Source organism: Hyperolius riggenbachi, chromosome 1 (assembly GCF_040937935.1).
Source record: "Hyperolius riggenbachi isolate aHypRig1 chromosome 1, aHypRig1.pri, whole genome shotgun sequence".
Lineage (NCBI taxonomy): Eukaryota > Metazoa > Chordata > Amphibia > Anura > Hyperoliidae > Hyperolius > Hyperolius riggenbachi.
In genome coordinates, this window is record NC_090646.1 from 64,121,381 (window position 1) to 64,133,792 (window position 12,412).

General features: G+C 44.5%; 2 protein-coding genes across 3 annotated transcripts in view; both read right to left on the reverse strand.

Annotated features, from left to right (window-relative positions):
* UBOX5 (U-box domain containing 5) overlaps positions 1–11,862 on the reverse strand; it is a 69,714-nt gene extending 57,852 nt beyond the window's left edge. The window contains exon 1 of one of the 2 annotated variants that reach the window (XM_068274791.1): positions 11,776–11,862. The gene's annotated coding sequence lies outside the window, so the exon portion shown is untranslated. Of the gene's footprint in view, positions 1–11,594; positions 11,613–11,775 lie in introns of those variants that run through there. The other variant, XM_068274802.1, reaches the window with a different exon arrangement.
* FASTKD5 (FAST kinase domains 5) lies at positions 1,364–11,863 on the reverse strand. Its single transcript, XM_068274779.1, has 2 exons — positions 11,776–11,863; positions 1,364–3,835 (listed from the first exon to the last, which is right to left on the reverse strand). The coding sequence occupies exon 2, from the start codon at positions 3,811–3,813 to the stop codon at positions 1,519–1,521; it is 2,295 nt and encodes a 764-aa protein (XP_068130880.1). The 5' UTR covers positions 3,814–3,835; positions 11,776–11,863; the 3' UTR covers positions 1,364–1,518.
* Between the last annotated feature and the right edge of the window lie 549 nt (positions 11,864–12,412).

A 12,412-nucleotide genomic window follows, 5' to 3' on the forward strand; every position in this document is an offset into this window, starting at 1 on the left:
GAAGCCAATGAAATCAGCTCCTGATCAGCTGACAGAGCTCTGTCGTCAGAGGGTGGCCTGAGGCAAGGACGGGTGTGGGGCGTGAGCGGCGGTTGGTAAGTACTGGTTTCTGGCGATTGGTTGGTAAGTACTGGTTTCTGGTACCAAAGGGTTTCTGGTCCTTTAGGAGCTAGAGACCGCTGGTACTGAAGGGGTTAAATGAAGATGAACGAGTTACGTTCTAACATTTTACTTCATACAGGGAGAATCTCAGGTCCGTAGTAAGGCAGGGTTAACACTTGTGTGTTAAAATGTTGTGTTCGTATGCAAATTTTCCTACGTAGGTTTTTATTGCAGTTAATGAAAGTCACTGGGATTTTGCACGCGATGTGCAAATGTGCATGCGAAAAAGCGAATGTTATTTCTAGCAGAAGTTCAATTCTCCATTGACATTCTTCATATGTGCCACAAATGCATTTTTTGCACATTCGCAATTCACCTGAAAATTTTAATAAGTGTGAATCCTGCCTAGGAAATGATTTAACATTCCCTGACTCTGATCTTAAAGAGGTTAACATTCATGTACAAATTACCGTATCTATTCAGTTGTCACCAATTGTAAAATCTTTCCTCTCCCCAAGTAACATTCTCAAATTTATAACATTTTTAGTCCTGTCAGGTGAACTATGCAGAATAGTGGTTTATGGAGAGTTCTAAATCCGGTAGAAAACATACCCACTCTCCCAGAATGCTCAGGGGGTGAGAATTCTGCATATCTAATCAGCCTAAGCTAAGCATCAGTGGGAGAGTGTTTACATACCAATATACAGCAATCTAGGAAGTATTTATGATGCTGAAACCAGGCAAATTACCATTAAAGTGTCTATCCTGAATAATTTACTGCCTTCTACTATATATCAGGCCTGTGGAGTTGGAGCAATTTTGGGTATTTGGAGTCGGTGGTTTCATAAAACTGAGTAGTTGGATGATTTTTGTACCAACTCCACAGCCCTGGTAAATATTAGACTAAGGTGTCGGAAGAAATTTTGGGTACCTGGAGTCGGGTTCTGTGGTTTCATAAACTGAGGAGTCGGATGATATTTGAATTGACTCCACAGGCCTCCTATATAGGTCACTACAGAGCCTCTTTTTATGTCCTAACACTTCTAGTTAGCTGTAAGCTAACAAAAGCTTCATAGCTGCAAATACCTAAAGCGGAATGCGGACAACACAGCTTGACAAGGAGAAGATAAGGCTTTTATAGCTTTGGCCTGAAATTCTGAGGACATCTGACTACAAAAGGAATGGACAAAGGTATTGGCAGGAACCAAGTGGTATCTTCAATTCGAAGCAGAGTAAGCTTACAAAAGGGAAAACAGCAAACAAAGATTGAGGATTTTATTGTCAGCACGTCACTTTCCATCAAAAACATTTGGCTTACATAGAGCCATCCGTTATATGTCATGCATTGCATGAACAATACTGTAAATCTGGTAACAGCAATAAGATGACTAACAGTTTGATCAGTCACAAGCTAACCTAAACGGCACTGAACACCTTATTCTGCAGGTAGGCCAGCTTTTCTGACCGTGTGCGATTGACAAGGGGAAACCATTCCCAATAGGGTACTTCAACCACTACATATCCCAGCTTAAGCAGCTGGCGTCTTTTTAAACTGTGGAGTCCCAAAAGTTGTTTTGAACCATAGAGGTACTGGTTCCGGTTTGTAATCTGGATAGCCAACTTGGTGACATCAGACTGATCAACGGGACTTGACTCTTCTCTGGTGGTCATCACAGACAGGTCATCAAAGTTGTTGGAATGACTTTTAATGGCAGCATTACTTGAGTTGGCAGATGTTTGTCTAGACGTTATCAATTGTATAAGGTCATCAGTAACTTTAACCTCATGGACATACAGCTGAGGAGGATCAGGTGGTGGTAATCCGTAATTAAAAGGCATAGGTTTCTTGTGAATATTTAAGTGGACTTCCAAATCTTTCGATCTGGTATGAGGCAAGATCATATGTTCTTTTATGTATTCTGGTCCACCCAGAAGATCCTGGAGCAATGCAGCGGCTTCAGTGGCCTCTGCTTTTGTGTATCTCTCTTGGGTTGATAGAGCCACCAGAAAGTCTGTTACTTCCTTGCGGAACTCTTGGGAGATAGTATTGCCAGAGTACTGGGGACATTCTATTTCTACAGTGCCAGCAATAGTAAAGAGGTCCTTTTTAAGTTCAAAAACACTTATTTTAGTGGAGTTCATGATAAATGATTCACTCAAAGCGAAGTTGATAAGGTCTAAAGGAAACTGTTGACAAAAAGCAAGTCCCATTAAGCAGGTAAGGAAATGTTCTGGGTAGTGATGAAATTCATCCAGAATTTTATGAATCTGGTTAACAAAAGCAGAGTAGAACACATCAGCATTTGGTGGCACGTAATTAAGAACACCGAAAGACCACAAGAACTTTGCCAGGTCTTTGCTCCTGCAGTAGGACACTCTATCAGGCATAGTCAAAGCTACGGCATTCATGAGGTCTTCATAAAGAATGTGCATACTCGCAAAAGCCAAGACAACATGCATAATGCCTTGCGTTCCCATTTCAGGTATGCGTTTATGGACAACCTGCCCAACTTGTCTGAAAAATGGCATGTGATCGACACGGGTGAAACGGAACATTTTGAGAATATTCACTAAGGTGGTATTGCTCACTTGATCTATATTTTCTACAACCATGTCACTAAATTGTCTCATGAGATGTCCAGACAACCCGCTACTAGTTTTAAAAAAGCCTAGACAGACCGCACCGATCTCTTCAAGATTGATGGATGTCAGATACATCAGGACCACGGCCTCAAGCTTCTCCATTAGGTCCTGTGGGGCCTGTCTATGCTCACCTATAATAAAGATCAACTGTATCACTTGGGCCAAGTTGAGGTTTGAACAACGCAACTGCATGCAACTGTACATGATGTCCAAGAACTTTGGAACCCTAAAACTAATGTACCTAAACATGTCCGCCACCAGCAACAACTCGTTAGAAGATAAATGCCACACCCGAAGACAAAACTCTTGCTCACAGTCTCTTAGCATCTCAGGATGGCTTTTGGACATTCTTAATCGGACAAAAGCTCCCAGTACCTGAATGAGCTCACCATGATTGTAAAGACGGAGGTTGGCAGTGCTGCATTTGCACAATGTTTCAAATTCTGAACTAGATTTAACGGTAGAAAGATGTCTTTCTGGTAGATAACTAAGTTTTTCCAAATAGTTTAAGGTTTCAGTGTGTGAGAGACTGCTGTTCACCTTCTGCAGAATGTTCTGCCCTTCTATGATGGAAATGTTCATATGATGGTTCTGGTTGTAACACAACGACCTGTATTCTGGTCTTGTTTGCTGAAAACCCCTTACATCATCTCTATTACTAAAGGATTCTACATCATTGCCCAGCCTTTTTATCTTAGGGGATTTTGACAGTTTTCTAAGCCTTGCCATCCGTTTCTCTTCAAGCAGAAGTTGTGATGAAGTAGTTTGCACGTTTTCATGGTGATCTGGCATATGTACAGGCTGATCACAATCAAAGGAATCGATTTCATTGTCTTCCGTTTTAGTCACACCTAGCTGAGTGACATGCCTAGAAGTATTGTCTGCAACCTTATAATGCTGATGGACCAAAGGCTTTTGGCCTGTTTTGCTGGAATGCCCATATTTATAGGATGGCTTGAACAAGTACCTCCTTGCGCCTGGAGGTTTACTGCTTGACCATTGAGAAGTTGAGAAGGTAGCCGCCTGGACGATCCCTCTTGGTATTCTTCGATAGATTACACTGGCCATGGATTCCAAACGGGTGTGAATACTGAAAAAGGGCAGATGAAGAATGCAGATGAGTGTCCGCCTATTATGTAACTTATCGTTTTTATCGCATAGAAATACAGTCTAGATAGAATGGATCTTGGCTGAAAGTAGTAAATCCATGTGCCTAATTGCAAGAAGAAATAATGGCAGAATAGAAGCCACACACCGTTCCTGAGGTGCTGGAACAGATAAGCAAAACGAATAATCCGTGGGATCCCCGCACACTTCCATATAAACAGTTGCTTATTCAGCAATCGTGACAATGATCCATTCACATACCAAATAATGCGACAGTCATGTGGTCTGCCCCCCTGCCTGCGTCATTACTGACGCACTTCATGGCACGGGGGGGGGGGGGATGGTGGAGGTGGCACAGGCCTGCGGCGATTAGTGCATACGTTGGTGCATCAGCAACCTAGATGCGGCAGCGGTTCCAGCGTCTCCATGCTATAATGTCTTCTAGGACGTGTGCAGGGGGCGGAGGATGTGGGCAGCGATTGCCAGTACCTTGAACCTGTGAGATTTCTGCTCACAGCGCTCAGTATCAATGGCGTCACGGGGAGAGGCGGGACTTCCGCCCTAAGGGCCAGAACCTATGCCACCGCTTGGAATCAATTAGGATCGTAAGGACACCTTCAATGCTATTCAGGGAGCGTTGAGGGCATGCCACACTCAGTTGTGTTGTAAGTTGGACATAAAACGAACCTGAAGTTTAAAAAAAAAAAAAAAAAAAAAAAAGGATTCACTTACCTGGGGCTTCTCCCAGTCGCTGAAGCCGTTCTGTCCCATGCCAGTCCTCAAAGATCCTCCGGTGTCCCGGCGCGGCTCCGTTTCTTTACTGCCGACTTACAAGTTGATGGTCACTGCGCATGCGCAGTCCTGGCCGCACACATCCTTGTTAGTCCTGTGCAGGACGCTCCTGGCAACGGGAGCACGAAAGAGGACGTGCGCGGCAAGGACTGTGCAGAAGCAGTGGACGGCGACTGAACAAAGAAACAGCCACGGCGGGAACCGGAGGAGCTTTGAGGTCCGCTGCGGGACAGGGCGGCTGCAGGGAGCTGGAAGAAGCCCGGGTAAGTGAAACTTTATTTTTAAACTTATTTCAGGTTCCCTTTAACTGTTGTAATGTTTATGTTATACACAATAGAAGGCTCATTGTTTTTATATGCTGTTGTGACAATTAGGTGGCAGTTTTGATTACGGGGGGGGGGGGTGATTTGCACAGAACTGCTTAAATACATGTTATTGCCTAGTGCTCATTGTTACCATTCTGTGTTGTTACTTTGACAAAGGGGAACCCCTCGGGGCCCCAAAACCATTCATTGGTTATGTGAATGGATCATTGTCATGATTTCTGAACAAACAAGGAACTGTTTTTATTGCAGAAGTTACAAAACGCTAAATTACCTGAAACCAAACCAACATAGAGCCTTTCCGGTCCTCAATCTGTCTCGTCACTCCACCGCTGTCCCCTGTTGGAAGTTTTATGTCTCTTCGGCCCTCTTCAGGCAGCCTTGGGATTCACTCCAGTTTTCGGGTGCTTCCAAAGGCGGCGCATCCGTACTGCGCATGCACGCTCCCGAACTCATGCAAGGCTGCCAAACCTACCAGGACAAAGAACTTCAACAGGGAACAGCGGTGTAATGACTGGATGCACCGAGGAACGGCAAGACTATGCTATCCAGAGCCTTGCCTCAGCATAGGTAAGCATCTTTCCTTTTGGCCCACTTCAGGTTCAGTATAAGCTTATATTTCCACTAGTGCCGCCCTCCGTCTCTATGAGAGACACCAGCACTTGTAATGATGCGAGTATGCACCCGAATCCTATGCATGGCTATGGGGATTCGCAAGCATAATGCAAAAAAAAAATGCTGCTTTTCAAAATCCCTCCCCTTCCCCAACCCCCTAAATTCAGAAGCTGCCTTTTGCTTTCAAAAGGCTGCAATTCCCCATCAGAATTCACATGTGGGGAATTGCCCCTAGTGGAAATAAGACAAAATAAAAAAAAAAAAAAGTTACTACAAATTACAACATCTACTGTACACCTTCTAGATCAGTTGCATACTTTAATTTTTTGCTTATAAGGAAAAAAATATATATCAAGGGTGCTCAGTACACTTTAACTTCTCCATGCTACTTTTTGTTTCTGTCTGTGTGGTTATCTGCACAGGAAGAGATGGGAACTCTCACAGATGGGGACACATGACTGCATTAAAAATACTACTGACGTTGTTAATCCCTTAGTACACAACACAAAGCTAAGATAAAGCGTTAAAGCAATTTCCTGAGTAAAAGGTACACGACTCCCCCTGGGGCCAGGCACAAGATGTTCTGTACTAACATCACTGCTGCCCAAACCCCCAGCAAAAGTAACTGTCAGCTGACAGGTGCCAAAGTCTTATGACGACAGTGGGAGTGGGTCCATTATAACTATGGTATAAGGATGCCTTTAGGGATACGACATGTGCCGTGAAATTTCTACATTACGTATTGTTTCACTTTCAAAGTAAACTTGGACCCAAGGTCAACTTCTGAAGATTGTGGTGTTTCACATCAGCCCATTCCTCCCAAATGTTTTATGTACCCCCTGGTGCTGGTGCATTAAAATACTCTACCTGTCATGCGGCTGTGTCCACGTGACTACCAGAATATAGTTCTATAATGATGGCAGTTACGTGGGGTGCCAATGCAAAAGTACGCCAGACAGCTAAAGTATTTTAATGCACATATAACATGAGGGGGGGCAGTAGGCCTGAGCGATAAATCGAATGTAAACCGAAACCGCGATCACAATTTCGGAATCGTCAAAGCGGCAATTTCCACAATGACATTGGGGGAAGTGTGAAGAAGCGGCTGCAATCTTCCCCCAAGTCCCGGGACGTGCGGCCCACAGCATTGGCAGTGTTGGACATACCTTCCACAGGAGTCCAACGCTTGTGCACGGCATTCTTCCTGGTTCCTGTATGTCTGTCACATGACATACAGGAAGTATGCCGTGCATTAGAGCCTGCAGGAGGCAAAGTGGATTGATGGGCATCGCTGGACTCGCGCTGGAAGGTATGTCCAGCACTGCTGAAGCTTGGGGGACATAGGGGGCACAGAGAGAGTCCCAGAGGGTGCACAGAGAGAGAGAGAGAGAGAGACTTAGACAGAGAGGCACGAAGGGGGAGGGGGGGGGGGAATAGGGGGAACAAAGCTTGATTTGAAAAAAAAATTGTGAATCAAATAGAAATCGTGGTTTCTGATAGAAATCGCTCAATTCAATTTTCCTAAAATCGTTCAGGATAGATCAGTTATAGGGAACCAGAGACGAACGTATGTTAAAAATGGAAAAATATGTTATACATACCTGGGGGCTTCCTCAAGCCCCATAAGCTTAGATCGCTCCCACGCCGCCGTCCTCCGCTGCCTCTATCGCCGCTACCGGGTCCCGACACTTCCGCCGGACGCGGACAGTCTTCCACATGCACAGGTGCTCCCTCCGGCTCTGTACGCACGCGCCTGTGCAGTCTGGAGGGAGCGCATTGCACTTGCGTCGACTGGCCGAAATGACGGGACCCGGTACCGGCGGACAGAGGCAGCGGAGAAAAGCAGCGTGGCAGCGATCCAGGCTGATGGAAGCCCCAGGTATGTATAAATATGTTATTTTTTCGTCTCTGGTTCTCTTTAAGACTTCATATTAATTTTATGTTAGGTACACGATGCACTTTTCTGGCAGACTTACTTTCAGTTCGATTATTGCCAAAATGTCTGATCTGATTTTCAAATCGATTTTTCATAGAAGTGAATGGAAATCAGTCAGAACATGTTGGAAGTAATCAATATGACAGTAAATTGCATCATGTGTACCTAGCATTGGGTGATAATATTAGAAACAGCTATGACTACACGATTTTCACTAATGCTGGGAATACACAATGAGATTTTTCAGCAGATTTACTGTCTGACCTGAGTTTAATCTCCTGCCACGGGAGACTTTGGAAGCACTCGAGCTCCCAAAGACCAGCATCTCTGTACTGCACACGCGCATGAGAGGGGTGCACAGAATGGAGCAGCTCATCTTCAGAAGCTCGAGTGCTTCCGAAGGACAGAGAGCAGCTGACGGGGAAGCCTGCGGGGACGGCTCTATAGGACCCAGAGCCTTCCCTCTCCGTAGGTGTTTTGTTTTGTTTTTAAATACACTCCAGACTCACTTTAAAGTGAACCAGAGATGAAGCACCCTCATGTATGTTAGCATGTATATCAGTGGGAACATTAGAGAAAACACCTACCCTGCTCTCTGTTTCATTCTTCACTGCTGAGCCTGCTTGTTATCAGCCCTGATAAAATCCCCGACTGAGCATTCAGTCTGGCTTTGCTCAGGAATCATTATAGCTGAGTCTATCTTCTCTGATGTATTTTCAAGCCCAAGCCTGCCCCCTTCCGGCTCTGCTATAATGATTCAGCTATAATGATTCCTGAGGAAAGCCAGACTGAATGCTCAGTCGGGGATTTCATCAGGGCTGATTAGAAGCAGGCTGAGCAGTAAATAATGGAACAGAGAACAGGGTAGATGTTTTCTCTAACGTTCCCACTGATATATATGGTAACATATATGAGGGTGCTTCGTCTCTGGTTCACTTTAAGCCAAAGGAAACTATCGTAACAATCCAATTGGCAGCGCACATTAATCCAGAGCAAGCCGAACACCACTCCCATTCCCCCGTTCCCTGACAGACTGCCCGTGGTAACTCTAAGAGTAGCAGGAAAGAGAAGAGCTCCACCCCCAGGGTTGCATCATTCCAGTTTATCACTCTGTGCGTTACAACATGGGAGGAAGATTTGGGGGGTGATGGATTGTCTAAAAAGTGAGGACATTGTGAGGGCTTTATATGCAATTCGGCTGTAAACTGGCTTGTAGTAAAAGGAGGAAAAGTCTTTTTGCAAAGTATTGCTAGAAAGCTAAAGGATTTTAAAGAGAAACCGTGACCAAGAATTGAACTTCATCCCAATCAGTAGCTGATACCCCCTTTTACATGAAAAACTATTCCTTTTCACAAGCAGACCATCAGGGGGCTCTGTATGGCTGATATTGTGGTGAAACCCCTCCCACAGGAGACTGTGAGGGCCATTTTCCTGACAGTTTCCTGTCTGTGAACCTCGTTGCATTGTGGGAAATAACTGTTTCCAAATGCCAAAAAAGCAAGCGGCAGCTACTTCCACTGACATCACCTGCCAGCAGTAAAAATGTCACCATGTGATAAATGTCAGAATGTAAATCAGGGAGAGGAAAGATTTTACAATAGGCAAACACTGACTAAATCATTTATACATAAATTATTGTAATAATGAAGCAATTTTTTTATTACGTAATTTTTTACTGGAGTTCCTCTTTAAAGGCTTTATTCAACAAACACAAGGCAAAATGGATCTTCATCAAAAAAAAAAAAAAAAAAAAAAAAAAAATATATATATATATACACTTATTGTATCTTGCTTAGAAAAATAGCATCTGGTTGGCAAGGGTATATATAACCCTTGCCAACCAGATGCTATTTTTCTAAGCAAGATACAATAAGTTGCATCACTCCTATCCATTTCCATGCTGAATATGCAGTTTTATTCACAGAATACAGAAAATCACAAATGTCTTTAAAACTAAGACTTAGCTCACACTACAAATCGCAAGCGCTAACCATTTTTGTGCGCAACTTAAGCGATCACCAGCTTTTTTTTGTTTTTTTTGTGCGATTTGAGTTTTTTTTGCAAGCGATTTTGTAAGCGTTTGTTTAGCGATTTTCTGAGTGCAAGCAAACATGAAGTGCAATCTTTGACCTGGAACTAAATGTCTTTTAAAGTACAGGTAGTCCCCGACTTACGAACACCCGACTTACTAACGGCCTGTCATTACGAACTGCATGGATTCCCAAAAAAAAATTTCAAATTGGACTTGTAGTTTTTGAGAAAATCGATTTTAAAAAATTGAAAGAAAAAAATGGCTTTTAAACTTGTGTAAGCAGGTACAGAGGGCAGGTGACACAGAGGGGAGACACTGCTGGCACAGAGGAGGTACAGAGGGCAGAGGTGACACAGAGGAGAGACACTGCTGGCAAAGGGGGACACAGAGGAGGTACAGGGGGCAGAGATGGCACAATGTTCCGACTTAAAGAGGAGCTGTTAGGTATAAGGTCTCAGAGAAAATAAACACATATATCAGTAGCTAAAGATTGGCTGTACTTACATTACATATGCATTTCACTGTCCACGTTTGGATTTCACAGAATTTTTATATAGTATATGCAGAGAATGATGCTCCTGACAGCCCATGGCAGGTTCCATGTTTGTGAAGCCAAATGTGTCGTCATGTCCTGCCTGCTTCCTGATCACAGAGGAGCTCGTACAGAATAACACAGTGTGCAGTGAATATTAATGAGCCATGTGGCTAGGAACAATAGCGGACTCCTGCAGTGTACTCTGCCCGGAGATTTATCAGTGCTGTGGCTGGACTGAGTTAGAAGCTGCTGAAACTTGATCCCGTCTTCTCCTTAGCAGCCGAGGGGAGGGCCCCAGAATGCTTTGCAGTATGGAATGCGGCTTGCGTCCTCCTTAGGAGCTTAGCTTTGCTGATAAGCACACATCAAATGTAAGAGAGATTTTTATCTTTAGTAATGCCTTTTTGGCTTCTGTCTAAACTGTTTAACACAGGAGAATAGAGGTTTAAATTAGCTTCTGCAGCCTGACAGTTACTCTTTAAGAACAGATTCAGGTTAAGAACGAACTTACAGTCCCTATCTCGTTCGTTAACCAGGGACTACCTGTACTTTTGCTTAAAAAATGCTTACAAAATTGTTTTGTAAAGTGATCCGCAATTTTCCTATACATTGCACTGAAGCACAGACGATCAAAAAATGGTGCAGGACCTATATTTGCAATTGGAAAGAAAACTGAGAACACTCACATTGGATCTCATTACACAAGCGTTTACAGCGCTTTAAAAAAAAAAAAAAGCTCAAATCGCTCAGTGTGAACCAGCCCTAAGGGGGCAAGGACCGACGACAGGAGGGAGCCCGAGGACGACGAGCAGCGCCAAGACACTTCTGTTGTGAAAAGGTAATCTAGTCCATCATGGGCTTTTTTTAAAAAGGTACTTTTTGTTACAGTAGAGCTGTAACCGAACAGCTTCTGTAACAAAAACGCCTGGAAAACCGCTCTGATCTAGCATTTTGAGAGATTTTCCACTTTCCTATACTTAACATGGAGGCAGAATCGCCTCAGAAATCAGCAAAAATGCTGCAGGACCCGAGTCTTTTTTTTTAGTAGAGATATATATAGATAGATAGATATGGATCTCTATCTATATACATAGAAAGAGGGTCAAAGTCCTGAAAGAGGGACAGCCTCCAAAAGAGGGACAGTTGGGAGCTATGGCTTTACTCTCCTCACTACATCTGCTCTGTGCTGCACCCCTCCCCCCAATTACAACACAGGTGCCGTTAGTCTGTAGGCTAACTACATGTCTGCAGTCTCAGCCCAGCAATGTCACGAGATTGGATCCTAATCCCCATCGGGTGACATCCATCTAGCTTATGTACAACAGAATTATACATATAGCGTGTCTACACTTTAGCTTAATGTACATTTTATGTAGAACTCTGTAGGCCAATTCATTGGAACACCCCTTCTGAACCAGCAATGCACGTCTCCAGCCTCCACTGGCACATGCCCCCCTCCCTGTGACTGACAGCCACCCTCACCAGCCAGCAGCTACAGAGCTCACTAACCAAGGTCACGCATCGCAAGCACAATCATCTATTTCAACTGAGATGAAGACGTGGTGACATGATGACCAGCGTCCCCTCCCCCCACATAACGGCAGCCAGTGTGTGCGATGTACAGGGAGAGGGAAGAGGAGCTACAGCAGTCACGCAGGCACGTACAGCTAATAGGAAAGAAGAGACATACACACTGCGAGCTCCTCAGTCAGCGCCGCTCCATTCACTGGAAGAGACGCAATCTCCCGGCGCAGCCCGATGACGTCAGCAACGTCCCCGCCAGAGCCGCAGCAGCTCGCTCTCCTCCAGGGGTAGGCGTGGCCAATCCGGATTTAGCGCTTACCAGGAAGTGGATGGAGTAAGAGGCGCTGCGGTCGCAGCCTGGACGTCTTGCCAGTGTGTGGGCGGGGTCCGCGGATCTTGGGCGTCTAGGAAATCTTTTTTGACTCAAAGCTTTAGCTTTGTACTGTTGTTGTCTCATGTGAAAAAGCAGCTGTGACTGTGTGCTGCAAGGAAAATGACATTTCAATTCTTTGTACCAGGACACTGCTTTGTTAAGGGTATAAGGCTTAGCAAACAAAAGCTAGTCTTCAGGGAGCTAGTCTACATAGCTCCCAACTGTCCCTCTATTGGACGGACAGTCCCTCTGTCCCTCTTTCCTCCTCATTTGTCCTCTTTCAGGACTGTGTCCCTCTTTCTATGCAAATATAGGTACTATTCCGTTAGCCGGGGGCAACCACTAGGTGGCGTTAATTACTATTCCCCCCCCATGGATAGTGGGGAAACCGGAAAATTGTATACTTACCTTCAGTAATTTTCCTTTCCTG

Coding starts and splice junctions, on each gene's coding strand:
- FASTKD5 (XM_068274779.1), bottom strand. CDS start 3,813: ATGGCCAGTGTAATCTATCGAAGAATACCAAGAGGGATCGTCCAGGCG.